Here is a 20,957-nt window from a genome sequence, read left to right as displayed (position 1 = left end):
TTTGCTTTACATTCTTGTTTTGTGGGGTATTTTACTACATTAACAGGGTGTTTCAATGGATTCAATGTATTTTTTAAAAACAGAGAATAATATATGGGTCAGAATATATTACCACTAGGGCTGTGTGAATGAATCCGAGTCAACAATCTCCTTTAGCTTTCATTAACTGTGGAACTGTGTTGGGTCGTTATTTTACTGCACTGCATCAGCACTACACTTGTGCACTACAAACCACTTTGCCACACGTGGTGTCAGAACACAGATCATGGATGTCACTGCACTATCCACGCTGCTGGAAGTGCTGGACCAGAGACAGGTGGCTGCGGAGAGAAAGAAAGCACGTGCTGGCTACCGGCGCGTCAGGGCCTTGGGAATACTGGGCTAGCCTACTGGGCTCCTGCTTAATCGGGGAAGCCCAAGCAGTCTACCAGGCCATGACCGAGGAAGAGGCCAGCCAGTACGACCTGGTCAAGCAGGCCATCCTCCGGCGTCTGAACATCACGGGGAAAACGCATTGGATGCGCTTCAGGGAGTACCTGCAGACACCGGATACCCGCCCCAGGGTGGTTGCCCAGCGGTTATGCGACCACATGGTGCATTGGCTTTGCCCCCGCGAGAAAATAGGGGTACAAATGGGTGAAGCCATTGGTCTGGAGCAATTCTGCAATGTGGTCTGCGCCGAGACCCAAGCGTGGATACGGCGCCACAATCCAGCCACCCTGGAAGCTGCAATCCGACTGGCGGAGGACTTCAAGGACTCCCTGCTCTCCTCTCCGACCAGCCTACTGACCCCTCCCTCCACACCGAGCAGCATGGGACTGGCTCCACCTCTACCATCTCCCCTCATCGCTCTGGGATCCAGACCTCCCAGATCACAGACCCCAATGGGCAGCCCAACCTCCCTATCATGGCTGATGCCCCAGCTGGGATATATTCAATGCCTCTGACCCACTGCCTTATCAGCAGCAGGACAGATATGTAACCCCAGTGCCTTCTGCCCCTCCTGTCTATTCCAGGTGCCATCCCACAGGACATACCGCCCGGCTGTGCTCCCCAGCAATAAAGTGCAACGTGACGGCATGTTATCTGGCATTGGAAGTGGGTCAGAGACGGGGAAATGGTCGGGAGGAGCCTTGTATCATTGATGTGGCTGTTGGTAAAGTGAGTACCCATGCATTAGTGGACTCAGGGTGTGGGCAGACCTTAATTTAGACAGCACTTGGGCGGTGTGTCATGGCAGCCACAAGGTCAGTTGGCGATCTCCTGTATCCATGGAGATACGGCGGCATAGCCCACATTAAAAATATATATCTATTGGCAGGACCAATGCAGCGTCACCTCATAGTGGGGGTGGTGGAAAGGCTACCACACCTAGTAATTCTGGGCCAGAGTATTAACAATTGCTTAAAAAGGTGAAAAACAAGGGGAAACAATTGGTGAGATTTTTCCCTTTCAAGCTGACTTTTTCATAGTAGAAAAACAATGAAAGAGAGACAGACTGAAAAATGGGAGGGAGCATCAATGAGACGAGGTTGGGGTCTGGGGGGAGAAAGCTCGGATGGTATCAAACGCCACTCAAAGGGAGTCGGTATGCAGTGTGTCTGAGAGGGCAGATGTTACTCCGGCCCCTCTCAATATACCGGACGTGTGGGACCAACACAGAGAACCCACACTGGTGCACGCTTGGGGACAGGTCCAGTCTATTCAAGGTAAGGATGTTGAAGGTGCTGGGGCACTAGTATTTCTACACTTCATTATCAAGGGGCAATTATTATACAGGGTGAACCCTGCCACGGGCACAGGACAGCCTGTAACACGATTGATGGTTCTTATCAGCCCGAGGTCATGAGGCTAGCGCATGATATCCCTTTTGCAGGACACCTGGGAGCTGATAAAACTAGGGAATGCATATTGGCTTGATTTTATTGGGTAGGACTTCATAAGGAAGTGTCGAAATATGTAGCCACATGCCCAGACTGTCAGTGAGTAGCGTCGGGTCTAGTGTGCTCCGCCACTTTGGTCCCACTGCCAATAATTTCCAGTCCCTTTGAACACATCACAATGGACATAGTGGGCCCTTTGCTACCTTTTGACTCTGGGTATATGCATATATTAGTAGTGGTAGATTATGCAACGCGATACCTGGAGGCAGTTCCATTGATGTCTACTAGTGCAGATGTAATTACAAAAACTGATGTTTTTCATTTCCATTTAAATAATGATGATAATTTAAAATTATTTTGTATTGATAACTTGAAATTGCCTAAATAAAATAAAGCATTCAGTGAGTAATGGTTATATCCTCCATAATTGAAAATAACATTGTTTAAAATAAATGTGGTTATTGAAATAAAATAAAGCTACAGTGTTAACAGGTCTGCAGTCTGTAGCTACCAAGTTTGCAACAGCACTGGTTATAGTTAATATTTGTTATTATTATTTGTTTATTTAGCAGATGCCTTTATCCAAGGCGACTTACAAAGACTAAGGTGTGTGAACTTGCATCAGCTGCTGAGTCACTTACAACAACGTCTCACCCAAAAGACGGAGCACAAGGAGGTTAAGTGACTTGCTTAGGGTCACACAGTGAGTCAGTGAGTGAGCCAGGATTTGAACCTCCTAGTTACAAGCCCTTTTCTTTAAGCACTGGACCACACAGCTTCCTACAGTATCATACTTAGCTTGATTCACAGGTTTGCAGTGATCCTGAATTTCTAAAAGAGTACTCTAGAAACTGACAGGTTTCATTTGTTGTTGTCTGTTGCAAAATAACTACTAGAAAGTGTATTTTGAGAAGTAAACGCATGTTTAGCAGCATGCAGGTGGTACAGCAGACCATATGTGATACTGGACCTCACTTTGGCAGTAGACACAAGTAACCCTCTTTCTATCAACTGAACCGTTACAAAGTTTAAAATTAACTTGCCATTCACAAGTCCTTCAGTTTGAGTGCTTTGCTACATAATCTGTTCCATGACTAATTTTATATTCAAACAATGTCTGCACTCATTCAATTCTGGCATGCACTCGAGTGTATTAAAATGGTGCCGCAGGAAAGGAATTAAGGTATGTTTAGAGGGACAAGACAAAGGAGTGAGATTAATGGGAATACTGTTCTTTCCCTTTCAAGGTGGGACTGTAACATTTTTATATACTTTTAATAATCTTGTTAATTGCCTAACTTTTTCTTGCTGAGAACTGAACTTTTCTGTGCATGCAATGTTCTTTTCCAACAAACCCATGAGTTTAGTAAGGAGTTGACTGCCTGCCAAGTTAAGATAGGCCAGAAGATATGCAAGGTCTATATTGGAGACAGAAGAGATAATAGATATAAATATAAATGATTGTGCTGAAATAACACTAATGTGTTTTGGGTAGGCTACACATTACATTATGTAAAAATATAAATCTGTACAGTAGGCCTATACAGTATACAGTACAGTAATCAAATCAAATAAATACCTAGCACACTTTTGTTTTTTACTTTAGCCTACTGGGTGTGTTGCAAGTCACGAGGCAAAGCCTTTCTGCGCATAGAAAGTGGGGTTAACTTACTAAATTGAAAAAAAAATTAAGGTAATTAACAAAAAAGTCATTTTTATTAAATATATGTTTAAAGTGTATTTTTTTCTTTAGCTGGTTCGTTATACTTCTGGTAATTCTTGATTTGTTCATTACATTTTAAATGTAAAATATTACTGGCCATATTCACCATGACAAAGCACAAATGAGTCTGCCTTTAAATCACACCGATCCTTCCTCACAAGAACTGCAACAGTATCAAGTGACAGTGCTGGGTTTTTTTTTGTTTTTTTTAATCGTCCTTTGTTATGCAGGGCAAGGAGGTGCTGCACAGTGACGAGAAAGACGTTATTTGCATTATGGAATACCCACTTATCAAACTAAGTGCAGTGTAAGGCTGGACAACGTGGAGAACTACTGGGCCCGTGTTAAGAAACAATTTAAAACAATGCAGTGCACAGCAGAAGAGACGATACCATCGTACCATTTTGAAAAGAAGTGCCGACCCATGGTGATATGCTGTAACAGCAACACCCCCATGTGACCTGTTTTGACCAATCAGGATAGAGTATTTAAAATACCTATTTATATATAGGGTTTAACAAGCCAACGTTAAAATCGAATTTTTGCCCTTTAACACAAAAACCGCAGCGGTTATACTCCTACCTAGAACCACCGCCAGCGGTCATTATAACGGTTACATTTTAAACAATCTCAATATTAAAATGAAAGACAAACTATCGAATACAACTCAAAAGTGTTATTTAAGCACATCATATCAAGCATCTGCACAGCCGAAACACCGTATTTAAATGAACAATTAAACATAAAAGGGTTTATTTTCTAACTTACCACATATAAAGCATTATTTCAAAAAATGAAAAACTATAATAAAATAAACATTTCAAAATAAACTACTGTGTAAACAGGTATATGTAAGTATATGTATTTAAGCAGAATACAGTGGCTCTCAAAAGTATTCACCCCCCTTGGACTTTTCCACATTTTATTGTGTTACAACATGGAATCAAAATGGATTTAATTAGGAGTTTTTGCCACTGATCAAAACAAAAAAAAAGTCCATAATGTCAAAGTGAAAAATAAAATCTACAAATTGTTCTAAATTAATTACAAATATAAAACAGAAAATAATTGATTGCATAAGTATTCACCCCCTTGAGTCAATATTTGGCACCTTTGGCAGCAATTACAGCCATGAATCTATTTAGATAAGTCTCTACCAGCTTTGCACATCTGGACAGTGCAATTTTTGCCCATTCTTCTTTGCAAAATTGTTCAAGCTCCGTCAAGTTGGATGGGGACCTTTGGTGAACAGCAATTTTCAACTCTTTCCACATATTCTCAATTGGATTGAGGTCCGGGCTTTGACTGGGCCACCAGGACATTGACCTTTTGGTTTTTAAGCCACTCCAGTGTGGCTTTGGCTGTATGTTTGGGGTCATTGTCCTGCTGGAAGATGAATCTTCTCCCAAGTCCCAGGTCTCTTGCAGACTTCAGTAGGCTTTCCTCCAGGTTTTCTTTGTACTTTACTGCATCCATTTTGCCCTCTATCTTCACGAGCTTTCCAGGCCCTGATGCAGAGAAGCATCCCCATAGCATGATGCTGCCACCACCATGCTTCACGGTAGGGATGGTGTTCTCAGGATGATGTGCGGTGTTGGCTTGCTACAAACATAGCGCTTAGCGTTGAGGCCAAAAAGCTCTATTTTGGTCTCATCAGACCATAGAATCTTCTTCCACTTGGTCTCAGAGTCTCCCACATGCCTTCTGGCAAACTCCTTTAGAGTTGCCATAGGCCTCTTGGTGGCCTCCCTGACTAGTGCCCTTCTTGCCTGGATACTCAGTTTTTGAGGACGGCCTGTTCTAGACAGATTCACAGTTGTGCCATATTCTCTCCATTTCTTAATAATGGACTTTACTGTGCTCTGGGGGATATTCAATGCCTTGGAAATGTTCTTATATCCTATCCCTGATTGGTGCTTTTGAAGAACCTTATTCCGGATTTGCTTTGAATGTTCCTTCGTCTTCATGATGTAGTTTTTGTTAGGAAATGTACTAATCAACAGTGGGACCTCCCAGAGACATGTGTATTTAACCTGAAATCATGTGAAACACTTTAATTACACACAGGTGGACTCCATTCAACTAATTATGTGACTTCTAAAGACAATTGGTTGCACCAGAGCTTATTTAGGTGTGTCATAGCAAAGGGGGTGAATACTTATGCAATCAATTATTTTCTGTTTTATATTTGTAATTAATTTAGAACAATTTGTAGATTTTATTTTTCACTTTGACATTATGGACTTTTTTGTGTTGATCAGTGGCAAAAACTCCTAATTCAATCCATTTTGATTCCATGTTGTAACACAATAAAATGTGGAAAAGTCCAAGGGGGGTGAATACTTTTGAGAGCCACTTTACATAATAAAAAATACTTAACTTTTATATAAAAAAATAAAAATAAACGAAATATTGTGTTGAAAAAAAAAGTGAAACGTTAGTATGGTTTTTGAAGTACTTTATAATGTTCCCCAGAGTGTTCTGACAAAAGGGACATCATTTCCAAGATGCTACTGTAAAAATCTTTGTGAATTTTTATAGCAAAAGAGTCAAAAACAGCCAAAAAACACCTGGTCCTGGGGGAGCATCCCAGTGAAAAATGCTTGGGCCTGAAAGGGTTAAACTCTATCTAGAGAACTATTTACAGTGTAAAAAATTAAGAATAAAAGATAAAATGAAATGCCTACAGGCAGCAGATAATAAACACGTCTTGATGTTTCTTTTCTAAACACAAATTGAACTATATAGTGATTATAAAATGTAAACACGTTGACATGATAGTGGTATGACAGTGGCAATTTCTGTCTGCACTTTGGCGATAAAGAGCTCTTGTCAGGCCAGGTGAAAACATCGATCATAGAAATAATAACACATATGTGTTAAGGAGGGGTGTCTCTAAATACATTTAGGTGAATCGTGTTTTAAAATGCAATCATTTTAAAAAGAGAAGGCTTGGAATAGGAAATGAGGCAGATTTTACATTACATAGTTAGGGGAAAACTCGCTACCAGAACTCTTTGGATCCCATGATGCACCGCTCAGCACGGACGGAAGTTCCCATGTTAAAGCAGCGGAGTAGTTCTTGTCTATATGGAAGATCTTTGACGTCATCTCCACACACACACCCAAGTCCCTCCCCCTTCCTCACTCATTGGTCCAACACTGCCTATCTCTGACTGGTGGTGTCAGACCTGCTCCCACCCCCCTCAGTGACGCAGCTTTAAGTCACACAAGCACCAAAACCCACAGAGAACACCAACAGTTCTGAACAAGAATAACACAGTTTACAGGCACACATTATTTACAGAGTACTCCCATCTCCTTCCCAGTCCATAATAAGTTCCAACACGGTTTGCATAAAATATTTTCAAAACAAAGTTGTTAAGGCAGTAGAAAGGCAAACAAAAATCAAGCACATCCTATCAAATTCATTTGCTAAACTTTAATAAATGGCACATCCTATAGAATTAATTTGCTAAACTTTAATAAATGACCAACAAAATTTTTATATTCCGTTCTGTACCAGTGGCAGCTGGTGACTTCTAAAGTCCGAAGAGGCACACAAACCTGTTGTTTCATCAATCTGCCACGCCAAAAAAGAAGCCATACTTTGTCCACGTGAGCCAGCAAGATGGTTATTAGCTGCACCCCAGGTAAGCCAATCCTCTCTCTCATACCAGCCATTCTGAAATGACTTGTTCTTGTTACAATTTTAAATTTTTTGCAGATTAAATTGAATGTGAATAAATGCAAAGTCTTGCAGATAGGGCGCAGAAAAATTATTATTAACACTATGTAACACAATTTTTGTTCCTGGGTAGTAAGTGTTATTTCCTAATTGCTTATGCCTCAAAAGTATAGAAAATGGCTATTATTCCCCACAAACTTTGCTTTTGTGGCCAGGACAGTGATATTTTGAAATTTACCTATTTCCAATGAGAAAACGGGTGAATTTGTGTCTTTTCGTTCACATAAAGTCAGAAAAAAACAACATATGAATCCAAATTAACATGTATTTATACTAAAGTAATACAAAAATGACTACAAAAGATTTAGAAGTGAGTAGTTTTTCGAGATTTACGATTATACTGTAAATCACTTTCACGAATCAGCCCCCAAATGTAGTCTCCCATCATGTTCTCGTTATACTGTCCTTGGTAGCGGCGTTCAAAGTCCAGTATATCCTGGTGGAAGCGCTCGCCTTGCTCCTCCGAGTTCCCATGTTCTCCTTGAATTTATCAAGTAGCATCAAGGATATGGACTTTGAGGGACATCCTACAGCCCATTGTGCCGTAGTTCTTCACCAGAGTCTCAACCAGCTCCACATAGTTTTCGGCCTTGTGATTGCCCAGGAAGCCCCGAACCACTGCGACAAAGCTGTTCCAAGCCGCTTTCTCCTTACTAGTGAGCTTCTTGGGGAATTCATTGCACTCCAGGATCTTCTTTATCTGTGGTCTGAAGAAGACACCGGCTTTGACCTTTGCCTCAGACAGCTTAGGGAAGAAGTCTTGAAGGTACTTGACGGCTGTCGACTCCTTATCTAGAGCTCTGACAAATTGTTTCATAAGGCCCAATTTGATGTGCAGTGGTGGCATCAGCACCTTCCGGGGGTCCACCAGTGGCTCCCACTTGATGTTGTTCCTCCCCACAGAGAACTCGGTCCGCTGTGGCCAGTCCCGCCTGTGGTAGTGCGCCTTGGTGTCCCTGCTGTCCCAAAGGCAAAGATAGCAGGGAAACTTGGTAAAACCACCTTGGAGACCCATCAGGAATGCCACCATTTTGAAGTCTCCTATGACCTTGATGCCATCTCAGAAAAATGCAGATATGTATCCACTTAGGCAGCTGGAACTAAACTGAACTGGTGGGCTTAAGGCCCCTGTATTTATACTTCTATTTAAATTACTGGAAAGCTCTAGAAAGTTCTAGAAGTTACTCCAAGTTTACTCAGCACTGAATCTATCTGGAATGTTCTGGAAAATAGGTAAATTTCAAAATATCACTGTCCTGGTCACAAAAGCAAAGTTTGTGGGGAATAATAGCCATTTTCTATACTTTTGAGGCATAAGCAATTAGGAAATAACACTTACTACCCAGGAACCAAAAAAAAATAAAAAAAAATTGTTACACTGTGTTATTATTTGTTTATTTAGCAGATGCCTTTATCCAAGGCGACTTACAGAGACTAGGGTGTGTGAACTATGCATCAGCTGCAGAGTCACTTACAATTACGTCTCACCCGAAAGATGGGGCTGTTTCTTTAACCACTGGACCACACTGCCTCATTAGAGGCAAGTACAACATGAACAGTGATGAAATAGAGGAAGCTATGTACAAAAAGGGTAGTAGTGGATGAATCTCTTAAGCCAACTAGAAGAAGCTATAAAACAGGCAAATAGAATGTTAAGTTATATAGCTAAGACAGTCTAATTCAAATCTAGAGTTATATTAAAATGCACTGGTATGACCACACCTAGAATATTGTGTCCAGTTCCGGTCCCCATATCATAAGAAAGACATTGCAGCATTGGAGAGAGTACAGAGGAGAGCAACACGATTAATCCCAGGATTGAAGGGTATGTCATATGAAGATAGACTGAAAGTGCTGAATCTGTATAGCCTAGAATGAAGGAGAGGGACTTAATAGAGGTATTTAAAACTGTCAAGGGGTTTAACAAAGTAACTGCAGATAATTATTTTTCACAGAGATCAGAACCAGGGGCCACGGGTGGAAGCTGAAGGGCATATTCATAATCGAGGGCAGAAGGAGCTTTTTCATGGAAAGGGTGGGGAACCATTGGAACAGGCTGCCGGACAGAGTTGTTGAAGCAGAGACTATCAGATATAACCCTCTCTGTGACCATAATAAGACCTTTAGCTAGCTGCCTTGAGGAAGGATGGTCCGTCTAGTCCGTATATTCCCAGAGGTTTCATTTCCCCTCCTAACCTGGTTCGGGGGTTTTTGTTTTTCCTCTCCTGAGTGCTAACAGACCACGCTGGCACCAAAGCCAGCCAGCATAGGTGGGCCGAATGGCCATTGCTTGTTCTTAGTTTGTTATGTTCAAAACAACCTTCACATTCCAAACAATCAGACACACATCCCCAGTTTTGCTTTTAAAAGCACTATACACTGTTGAACCCATCCTCAGCACCATTGGTTAAAAAGAAAACCCCCTCCATTTGTAGTTATGCCTCCTTCCCCCACTCAAATTTAAGAGCCAGATGCGAGCTTCCCAACCTATAAAACACCACAAGCAGCAATTCAAAATCATGTTTATGTTTTAAATGACTCACTTTGACCAAGTTCCAATTACATAAGAAAATATTATATTAAACATTGGCTGGCATTATAGAATTTGCAGTAAATAGGAATACGTTCATACTTTATATCACTTGTAATTGTCTTTCAATACAATTCCATATCACTATCAATCGATCACGTAGAATGGATGATTAATCAACCAATAGAAAATGTCAAGATTAAAACACCTAATATATATATATATATATATATATATATATATATATATACACAACAGAATATAAAGCACAAGTGAAGGAAGTATTGCCATCAACTCTGCACTGTACAGGGTAACATAACGAAGGACACTTTCATTAGGATTGCGCTGGGTTATATCCATAAATTCATTTCATATATATATTACCTTCCATCTGCCTTCATCAGTGCTGTAGTATTGTAGCTGGTAGCGCAGCACACAGTTTGAGATGCTTCTCAAGCTAGCAGGAGCTTGCCACTCAATGTGGAGTTCACCCAGGTATCCAGGGTCTAGTATCTGTAGGTTGGTTGGAGGGTCAACTGGAAACAACAAAAAGAAATATGAACAGCAAATACAATGGGTTTATAAATAAAGTAGTACTCCAGTAGCAATTTAAAACTATTAAAAACAGTTATTTAAACCTTTTATTTTCAAAATATTTTTATATTTTCTTTTTTGTGAAGGGGTAGTGCACCTTTTTTGTTAAATTATTTGATTTTATTTGTTTATTTGTCTTTTATAAAACACTTTCATTTTTCTCTTGTTCCCTCGCCACTTGCATTGTTTGCATCTGCAGGAAGGTGGCCATTTTTGCGTTTGCTTTGCTTTGTTTTAATGTGTTTGTTTCCATTTCTATTTTTTTCTTTATCTAAACGCTTTTAATTTCTTTACTTTTTAATTTTAATTAAAAAGCACTTACTTTTGTTTCTTTTAATTTTAGTTTTAACCACACAACTGCTCTCCCCTGTTTTTCTTTTAGTTGTAAGTTTTTAATTAATATTAACAACCTTTAACTCTGTTTGTTTGTTTTTTGTTTTATGTCTTGTGTTTGTTTCTGTGTGCCCCTGCACTGGTGATTTTTGCAGTGCAGGTGGTGTGTCTTGTCTTGGTATTGTGTTGAAAAATATAAATAAATAAAAATTAATAAATAAATACAATGAGTGGACAAGCTCCACAGGCCCCAAGGAGGTGGGCTCAGGTGGCTACAGATACTGCAGCCCCCTTTAAAAATATAATGAGGAGGCACGGGGTCAAGGCCATGGCCAAGGTGGAGCCTCCTTCGAGACACTCTCTCGATCATGGGCTTTGTCAAGGCCGTGGCCAAGTTGGTGCCCCCTCCGAGACATTCTCAAGGCCGTTTTCTTCCTAAAGTCGGACGCCGCCATGAACACCGTGATCTAGAAGGTACTCTCGGTGGCGGTGTTGGACCATCAGAACAGCCCACGGGTGAGAGTCCCCAGTGGGAGGCCCTGCATTCCCCACTGATCCCTAGAGGGAGAGATCCTGCTTCATTTTACCAACTTGGACACCGCATGCCCTTTCTGCAGACAGCCACATTTATTTTCTGTGCATCAGGCTGCAGCTGTTCTTCCTCCTCCTGAAGAACCTCCTGCTGCAGTTCTCACTGCGGAGCCATGTTCGGGGCCCTGGTCCGCTCCTGGGTTGTTTTAGAGCACGTCAACGCGGAGTCCGCACGGTTTCTTTTTATTTTAAACGTTTAATTTACAGTCCTTTGTAAAAACTGGTCTTTTTTGTTAAATTTTGTTAGTTGCCAGTTTTTGTTAGCACCCCCCTTTATTTAGTTCTATTTAGTTCTAAACTGAATTTTTTCACCGGCTGCCACTGGGCAGTCGGTGTAGTCCGGCCTACTAGGCCTTAAATAGGACTACTACTACTATTTTAGGGGTGCTAAATTGAATTTTTTCTCCGGCCGCCTTTGGGCAGCTGGTGCACCGACTGCCGCTGGGCCTACTAGGCTACTACTACTACTGTGAGGCCACAGATTTCTGGAGCTCCTCACTTCCCCCATTAAAAACATTTTATTTTTGAATTATTTTTATAATTTAGTTTATCTAAAGTAGTAGTGCACCTTTTTAGTTAAAAAATATTCTGGTTAAGTTGTTTTATTTTTAAATAAAACACTTATTTAGTTTTTCCTTTCTCTCCCTGCACTTGCCTACATAAGCAAGTGCAGGAGAGTTTTTTCTTTCTTTGAATTTTCTTTTCTTTTAAAATCACATTTGCACCACACTTTTAATTTTCCCTTAAAGGTTTTATTTTTGTCTTTTTATTGATCTTATTTTTTATGTAAATAGCTGTTTTAGTTTTTGTGTTAAAAATCCCCCATCTCTGCTGTGTGCAGAGTGGGGGAAGGGCAGGCAGGGAGCACAGGCTGTGTGCTCCTTTGTTTTGCCCTTGGTTTAATTTTTGATTTTTGATTTTCTTTTAAGTTTAAGACTATTTTTTAGTTTTAAACTTTGATTTCTTTTTTAATTTTCCTTTTACCCCTGCACTATTGTAGTGCAGGGGGGGTGTCAATTTGTATTTGTTTATTTATTTAAAAATAAATAAATACGTTTGTTTGTTGGAAAAAAAAAAAAAAACCTTTTGTGTTTGATTGTTTTATTTTTATTTTGTTGTTTTTAAAATAAATATATAATTTTTGTTTGTTTGTTTTCTTTTTAATTTCACTACTCCTGCACTATTGGAGTGCAGGGGTAGTTATTTTTCTTCATTTTTTATCCAAAAAAAAAAAAAAAATCTCTCTCTGATTGTTTTATTTTTTGTTTTCTACTCCTGCACTATTGGAGTGCAGGGGTAGGTGTATTTTGTTTGTTTCTTTATTTGAATATACTTAAATAATGTTGTTTCTTCATTATTGTTTTTGTTTGTTTATTTAAAAATAATTAAACAATTTTGTGGGAGTTGGTGTGTCTGCTTTTATTTTTGTTTGTTTATTAAACAAATAAATAAACATCAAAAAACAATTTATCAAATAAATACACAATAATAATTAACTGAACATCAAAACAATTAAAAATACAAATATATAAATAAATAAGTCACACCAAAATAAATAAAAATGAGTGGACAGGCTCCACAAGCCCCTAAAAAATGGGCAAAGGTGGCTGCAGGGGAGGCTGCAGCCCCTTTTAAAAACATCACCAGAAGGCACGGGGTCAGGTGCCTCCTGCGAGACTCCCTCTCGATCGAGGGTTTCGTCAAGGCCATGGCGAAGGCGGTGGGACCAGCCGCGAACACCGCGATCGAGAGGGGTCTCAGCATGGGGGGCATGTTTGTCCCCATTGAGCCCCTCGCGGGGCTGGGCAGCAGGGTCATCCTGTCCAACGTGCCACCTTTTATTCAGGATGCCCTGCTAATGCCCCATCTGCAAGCCCTGGGGGAGATCAAGACGGCCATCCACCCCATCCCCCTGGGCTGCAGAGACCAGGCCCTCCGCCACATCCTGTCCTTCCGCCGCCAGGTGACCGTCCACCTGGCGGGGAGGGACACCGCGGAGGGCAGCTTTGTGGTCCCCTTCGAGGGGACCAATTACGTCATTTTTTATTCCTCGGAGGAGGTGCGGTGCTTTCACTGCAAGGAGCTGGGGCACCAAAAAAAGAGGTGCCCCAAGCTCCAGAAAAGCGCCAAGCCATCATCGCAAGCACCGCGCCCCTCCGAGTCCACCTCGCCCCCGGGGCCCTCCAAGAGGCCCGCAGAGAAGGGGGGCAAAAAAGAACCCGCCCCCCTCCCGGTAACATCCAGGGGGGGAAAGGGAGAGAGGGCCCCCGAGGCGGCCGGACCCTCCGCGCCTCCTGAAAGCGCGCGGGGGGAGAAGGCCGCCGAGTGGACCTTGGTCGCCCGCCACAAGAAGAAGGTGGCGGCCAGGTCCACCGGGGAGGCCAAGCGGGGGAGACGAAGCCCGCCGCCGCACCATCTGGCGGTGGGTCAGGGGGAGTCCCAGACAAAGGGACTCCCTCGACGGCACCCCCCGCAAGGCAGGGCGGCAAAGCCGCTCGTAAAATGAAGCACCTCATCCCCGGGTACGATGATGAGAGAAGCGCTGCCGGAGGTGTGCTCCCCGTCGCCGTGGCAGGGCAGGGGACATCCTCTGGCAGCCTGAGGGGAAAGAGAAAGGCGCAGGCGCGTCTTCCCACGTGTGCACACAAGTGCACACGTCTCGGCCTCTTGCTGAGGGTCCCCGGGGGGGCGATAGAGGGCCCCCAAAAAAGAAAGAGACCGCCTCGGCGTCCCCCCTCTACCGGCGACGAGGGCCCCCGCCCTCGTGCTGCCACGGAGGGGGAGAAGGAACCACCCCCCGAGGCGGTCCGGGGCTCCGCAAAGGCAGCGGAGCCCATGCAAGCGACCCCCACCGAGGGGTCAGAGGGGGGGGGGAAGAACCACCCCTCCCAGAACAAGATCTGCCTCAGACTTCCCTCTCTTGCGGCGACGGGGGTTTCGGCCCTCGTGCTGCCGCGGAGGGGGACGAGAAAACAACCCCTGAGGCAGCGGCGGGCTCTGCGGAGCCCGCACTTACATTGGTCTCCGGAGCGCGGAAGGGAGGGGAAGAACCAAAGAGGGCAGAAGGTGGTGCCCTCGCGGTAGATCCCCTCCCCGAAGTGCAACGGGGCCAAGAACACGGTCCCCGACCCAGCATCGAGGGACCGGTTCCAGTCACCGAGGGGGCGCGGGAGGAGCCCCTGAAACAACAACCGCCTCGGGCTTCCCTTTCCGGCGGCGACGAGGGCTCCGGCCCTTGCGCGGCCGTCGGGGGGGAAACATCGCCCGAGGCGGTCCCGGTGACTGATGCGGGGGAAGGGGAAGGACCCGAAAGGGTGTATCCCCTTTCTCTAGGGGAGGGAGGGGAAGGACCCGAGAGGGTGGATCCCCTTCCTTCGAGGGAAGAGGACGGGCCTGAGACCGTGCCTCGGACCTCAAAGGAGGGACCCAGAGCGGGGACGACGAGACCGTCCGGCTCGGCGGTGTACGTCGAGCGACCGTCTGCGCCCCCGAAATCGAGGGTGCAGACGGTCCCCGCCAGGGTCCCTCCGCCGATCTCTCCCGCCGCGTCCCCGGGGGGGGGGGGGGCGCTGGGAGAGTCGGTCAAGATCAAGATCAGACGCAACGCGCTCACCCACCAACGTGAGTGCGTTGTGCTTCTCCACCGCGAGGGGGGCGGTGGAGAACCGGAGGAGCGGGAGGAGGACTCAGAGTCCGTGTGCAGCGTGGGCTCGGAGAGTCTGTCCGCCCCTTCTCCGGACATCCCTGCGGCGGAGCTCCTGGAGTTCCTGGAGGCCACCATCCACCGCAGGGACAAGGTCCAGCTGGCCCTGGACAAATGGGGGGATTTCCAGAGGATCCTCAACTCTGTGAGATCCTTCCTCAGGGCCAGCCACGCCAGCAAAACATCGGGCACGTGCGTGCACATACGTGCCCGAAAGTTTCACGACCAGTTGGTGAACTTCGGGAGATCTCAGGATCTCCCGTGAGTGTCGCCAACTCCACCTGACAGAGGACCATGTATCGCATCGGGACCGTGAACGTCAACGGATGCAAGGACCATTTCCGCAGGGCCCAGGTAATCTCCTTCCTGAAAAAAGGGGGTTACTCTGTGTGCTTCCTGCAGGAAACCCACTCCACTCCGCAGGCCGAGGCCAACTGGCTGCTGGAGTGGGGGGGGAGAGTGTCGTTCAGCCACCTCACCGAGTCATCTTGTGGGGTGGCGACGCTCTTCTCCGGGTCCTTTGTTCCCACGGTGCTCGATGTGGTCAACGTCGTGCCGGGCCGTCTGTTGCACCACCGGATCCGGGACGGGGACGCTACCGTTCACCTGGTGAACGCGTACGCTCCGTCCACGGGTCCGGCGAGGGTCCAGTTCTTCCGCCGGATGTCGAACCACCTGAACACCATCGGCGCCGACGAGCTCGTGGTCCTCGGGGGTGACTTCAACTGCACCCTCGAGGCCGCGGACCGGGTGGGGCGCGAGCCCTACCCGCTCTCGTCGGCCGCCCTGAGAGAGCTGATCGCTCGGCTCTCTCTGGTCGACATCTGGCGGTGGCAACACCCGGACGCCTCGGCCTTCACCTTCACCAGGGTGAGGGAGGGGCGGGTGTCTCAGTCCCGGATCGACAGGTTCTACGTGTCGCAGAACCACGCTCATTGCGTTCGCGCCTCCGACATCAGGCCGGCGCCGTTCACGGACCACAACCTAGTGGCCGTGACGGTGGCCGTGGTGCCAGCTAGGCATTCCTCAGCCTACTGGCACTTCAACAACAGCCTGTTGGAGGACGAGCGCTTTGAGCGGTCTTTCCGGGACTTTTGGACGGTCTGGCACGGCAGGCGATCTCGCTTCCCCACCTGGCGTCAGTGGTGGGACGTGGGGAAAGCGCAGATCAAGGTCCTCTGTCAGGAGTACACGAGGGGCGCGAGCAGGCGGAGGGACTCGCGGATCGAGCGGCTGGAAAGGGAGCTGCTCGATCTGGAGAGCCGCCTGGCTCGCGGGGACCAACTCGAGCAGAGCGCGTACGAGGAGAAGAAGTGCACCCTGCGGGACCTGCAGCTCCAGCGGTCCCGGGGGGCGTTTGTGCGCTCGCGCGTCCAGTTCCTCCGGGAGATGGACCGCGGCACACACTTCTTCTACGCGTTGGAGAAAAAGAAGGGAGATCGTAAAAACATCACCTGCCTCCTGGCGGACGACGGCTCCCTTCTGACGGATCCGGAGAGCGTGAACGAGAGGGCCAGGGCCTTCTACTCGGCCCTCTTCTCTCCGGATCCCGTCGACTCCGACGCGTGCAGGGTTCTGTGGGATGGGCTTCCCACGGTCGGCGAGGGCGTCCGGGACGAGTTCGAGGGCCAGCTGACCCTGGCCGAGCTCTCCGACGCCCTCGGTCAGATGCCCTATAACAAATCGCCGGGCATCGACGGGCTGACCGTGGAGTTCTACAAGAAGTTTTGGGACTTGCTGGGGCCCGCCTTTGCGCGGGTCCTGGCGGAAGCCTACGAGACCGGGGAGATGCCCCTTTCGATGAGGCGGGCGGTCATCACGCTCCTGCCCAAGAAGGGGGATCTCCGCTGCCTGAAGAACTGGCGCCCGGTCTCGCTGCTATGCACGGACTATAAAATCGTGGCCAAGGCCGCCTCCCTGAGGCTCAAGTCCGTGCTGGCAGACGTGATCCACCCCGACCAGTCCTACACGGTCCCGAACCGGACGATTTTCGATAACATCTTTCTGGTTCGGGACCTCCTGCACTACTGCAGGAGGACTGGTCGGTCGGTCGCCTTCCTGTCGCTGGATCAGGAGAAGGCGTTCGACCGGGTGGATCACGAGTACCTCTTCGGAACCCTGCGAGCATTCGGATTCGGGCCGCGCTTTGTCGGCCTGTTCCGGATGCTGTACGCCTCTGCCGAGTGCCTTGTAAAGGTTAACTGGTCCCTGACCGCGCCCCTCGTGTTCAGGAGAGGAGTGCGTCAGGGCTGCCCTCTGTCCGGACAACTGTACGCGCTGTGCATCGAGCCCTTCCTCTGCCTCCTTCGCAGGAGGCTCACGGGGTTGGCGCTCGGCGCGCCGGACACGAGGGTGGTCCTGTCGGCCTACGCCGACGACGTGCTCCTGGTGGCCTCCGACCCGGTTGACCTGGAGAGGATGCGGAGCTGCCAGAGCGTCTACTCTGCCGCTTCCTCTGCCAGGATCAACTGGGACAAGTGCTCCGGGTTACTGGTGGGTCCCTGGCGGGTGGACTCCCTCCCTGTCGCGCTCCAGCAGTTCAAGTGGAGCGCGGACAGTTTTAAATATCTGGGAGTCCACCTGAGCCCCGCGGAGACCTCGGTCGCAGCCAACTGGGTGGAGTTGGAGGACAAGGTGGCTGCTAGGCTGAGGTCGTGGTCGGGTCTGCTGAGACTGCTTTCCTTCAGGGGACGGGCTTTAGTGATCAACCAACTGGTGGCGTCGATGCTTTGGCATCGACTCACCGTCCTGAGCCCGCCCCCTGAGTTTGTGTCCAGGGTCCAGAGGAAGCTGACGGACTTCTTCTGGGCCGGAAAGCACTGGGTCTCTGCGGCGGTTCTGAGCCTCCCTCTGGCCGAGGGAGGCCAAGGGTTGGTGTGCATCAAGAGCCAGGTGCACACCTTCCGCCTCCAGACGCTGCAGAGATTCCTCTACGCAGACCCGGCCCCGCAGTGGTGCACGCTGGCGTCGCTTTTGTTGCGCCGGCTGCACGACCTGGGCTACGACCGGCAGCTCCTTTGGATCGACCTCCGGGGAATCCGTCTCCCCGAGCTGCCGGTCTTTTACCAGGACCTGCTCAGGACCCGGAGCATGTTTTCTGTCGGCCGAGACGCCGTTCCGACCGAGGGCGAAGGACTCCTGCTGGAGCCCCTGCTGCACAACCCCCACCTGGGTGCGCAGGCGTTGGAGTCCCCCTCGGTGCGGCGCGCGCTGATCTCGGCCAAGGTGACCAGAGTCTGGGATCTCCTGGATCGCGAGCGGTCAGAGTGGCTGACCCCCGAGTCGCTCGTCGCCAGGGCGGCTCGGGCGACCGTCAGGACGGCCGGCCGCGCGATCCGGGAGTGCAAAGCAGCGTTGCACCCAGACTCTGTCAGGTATCTCGAGGGAGTTCTCAGGACCGGGGAGCCATCTTCCATCCCCCCCCCTACCCCCGGCTCTCCGGTCCTGCTGATCGAACCCAAGGCCCGAGCCCCCCCTCGGCCTCCCCTCGAGAACAACCTGAGCAGGATCTCGCGGTTCTCCTCGACGCCCCTCCGATCGGCGTCGAGGAGGACCCTGTACGCGATGACGCTCCACACCCTCCACTTCCTCGCCCTCGTCTCCCGCCGAGACACCGCTTGGCGGGAGACCCTCCGACCACCGGAGGGCGTCGGTCCCCAGTGGGAGGCCCTGTACTCCCCGCTGGTCTCCAGGGGAGCTGGGGACTTGGGGTGGAGGGTCCTGCACGGAGCGCTCGCGTCAGGAGAGATCCTGCGTCACTTTACCGACTCGGACGCCGCATGCCCTTTCTGCGGTCAGTCCGAGTCGGTAGCACATATTTATTTTCTTTGCGCCAGGCTGCAGCCGTTTTTCCTGCTGCTGAGGAATCTGTTGCTGCAGTTCTGGCTGCATTTCTCCCCAACCCTCCTCATTTTCGGGCACCCTGTTCATGGCTCCACCAAGAAGAGGGACCTCCTCGTGAATCTGCTCCTGGCTCTTGCTAAACTGGCAATTTACAAGACCAGGAAGCGTAAGATGATCGGGGAGGGTCTCTTTGATTGTGGGGCCATGTTCAGGGCCCTTGTCCGATCAAGGGTTAAGTTAGAGCACGCCCACGCGGAGTCTGCTGGCGACATGGCCACCTTTGTCGACCAGTGGGCTCTAGGGGGCGTGCTCTGTACCACCTCCCCTTTGGTTTTGCATATATAATTTACAGTCCTTTTTACCGGTTTTTTCAGTTAAATTAGTTAAGGTTCGTCTTTTTTAGCACCCATAAAGGGTGCTAATTTGAATTTTTGTCCAGCTGTCTTTGGACAGCTGGTGTAGTCCCGTCAAACGGACCTTAAATAGGACTACTGTGAGGCCACAGATTTCTGGAGCTCCTCACTTCCCCCATTAAAAACATTTTATTTTTGAATTATTTTTATAATTTAGTTTATCTAAAGTAGTAGTGCACCTTTTTAGTTAAAATATTCTGGTTAAGTTGTTTTATTTTTAAGTTGTTTTCCTTTCTCTCCCTGCACTTGCCTACATAAGCAAGTGCAGGAGAGTTTTTTCTTTCTTTGAATTTTCTTTTCTTTTAAAATCACATTTGCACCACACTTTTAATTTTCCCTTAAAGGTTTTATTTTTGTCTTTTTATTGATCTTATTTTTTATGTAAATAGCTGTTTTAGTTTTTGTGTTAAAAATCCCCCATCTCTGCTGTGTGCAGAGTGGGGGAAGGGCAGGCAGGGAGCACAGGCTGTGTGCTCCTTTGTTTTGCCCTTGGTTTAATTTTTGATTTTTGATTTTCTTTTAAGTTTAAGACTATTTTTTAGTTTTAAACTTTGATTTCTTTTTTAATTTTCCTTTTACCCCTGCACTATTGTAGTGCAGGGGGGGTGTCAATTTGTATTTGTTTATTTATTTAAAAATAAATAAATACGTTTGTTTGTTGGAAAAAAAAAAAAAACCTTTTGTGTTTGATTGTTTTATTTTTATTTTGTTGTTTTTAAAATAAATATATAATTTTTGTTTGTTTGTTTTCTTTTTAATTTCACTACTCCTGCACTATTGGAGTGCAGGGGTAGTTATTTTTCTTCATTTTTTATCCAAAAAAAAAAAAAATCTCTCTCTGATTGTTTTATTTTTTGTTTTCTACTCCTGCACTATTGGAGTGCAGGGGTAGGTGTATTTTGTTTGTTTCTTTATTTGAATATACTTAAATAATGTTGTTTCTTCATTATTGTTTTTGTTTGTTTATTTAAAAATAATTAAACAATTTTGTGGGAGTTGGTGTGTCTGCTTTTATTTTTGTTTGTTTATTAAACAAATAAATAAACATCAAAAAACAATTTATCAAATAAATACACAATAATAATTAACTGAACATCAAAACAATTAAAAATACAAATATATAAATAAATAAGTCACACCAAAATAAATAAAAATGAGTGGACAGGCTCCACAAGCCCCTAAAAAATGGGCAAAGGTGGCTGCAGGGGAGGCTGCAGCCCCTTTTAAAAACATCACCAGAAGGCACGGGGTCAGGTGCCTCCTGCGAGACTCCCTCTCGATCGAGGGTTTCGTCAAGGCCATGGCGAAGGCGGTGGGACCAGCCGCGAACACCGCGATCGAGAGGGGTCTCAGCATGGGGGGCATGTTTGTCCCCATTGAGCCCCTCGCGGGGCTGGGCAGCAGGGTCATCCTGTCCAACGTGCCACCTTTTATTCAGGATGCCCTGCTAATGCCCCATCTGCAAGCCCTGGGGGAGATCAAGACGGCCATCCACCCCATCCCCCTGGGCTGCAGAGACCAGGCCCTCCGCCACATCCTGTCCTTCCGCCGCCAGGTGACCGTCCACCTGGCGGGGAGGGACACCGCGGAGGGCAG

General features: G+C 47.2%; 1 protein-coding gene across 2 annotated transcripts in view; it reads right to left on the bottom strand.

Annotated features, from left to right (window-relative positions):
* Positions 1-20,957, bottom strand: part of LOC117412654 (interleukin-13 receptor subunit alpha-2-like) — a 60,682-nt gene that overhangs the window by 17,922 nt on the left and 21,803 nt on the right. For both annotated transcript variants that reach the window (XM_034021186.3, XM_034021187.3), the window contains exon 3: positions 10,269-10,420. In XM_034021186.3, the coding sequence (XP_033877077.1) occupies positions 10,269-10,420 (152 nt within the window). The remainder of the gene's footprint in view (positions 1-10,268; positions 10,421-20,957) is intronic.

The sequence above is a fragment of the Acipenser ruthenus genome, chromosome 16 (genome assembly GCF_902713425.1).
Source record: "Acipenser ruthenus chromosome 16, fAciRut3.2 maternal haplotype, whole genome shotgun sequence".
NCBI classification, from domain to species: domain Eukaryota; kingdom Metazoa; phylum Chordata; class Actinopteri; order Acipenseriformes; family Acipenseridae; genus Acipenser; species Acipenser ruthenus.
Note: the sequence above shows the minus strand (reverse complement) of the source record. Positions and strands in the feature narration are given on the sequence as shown.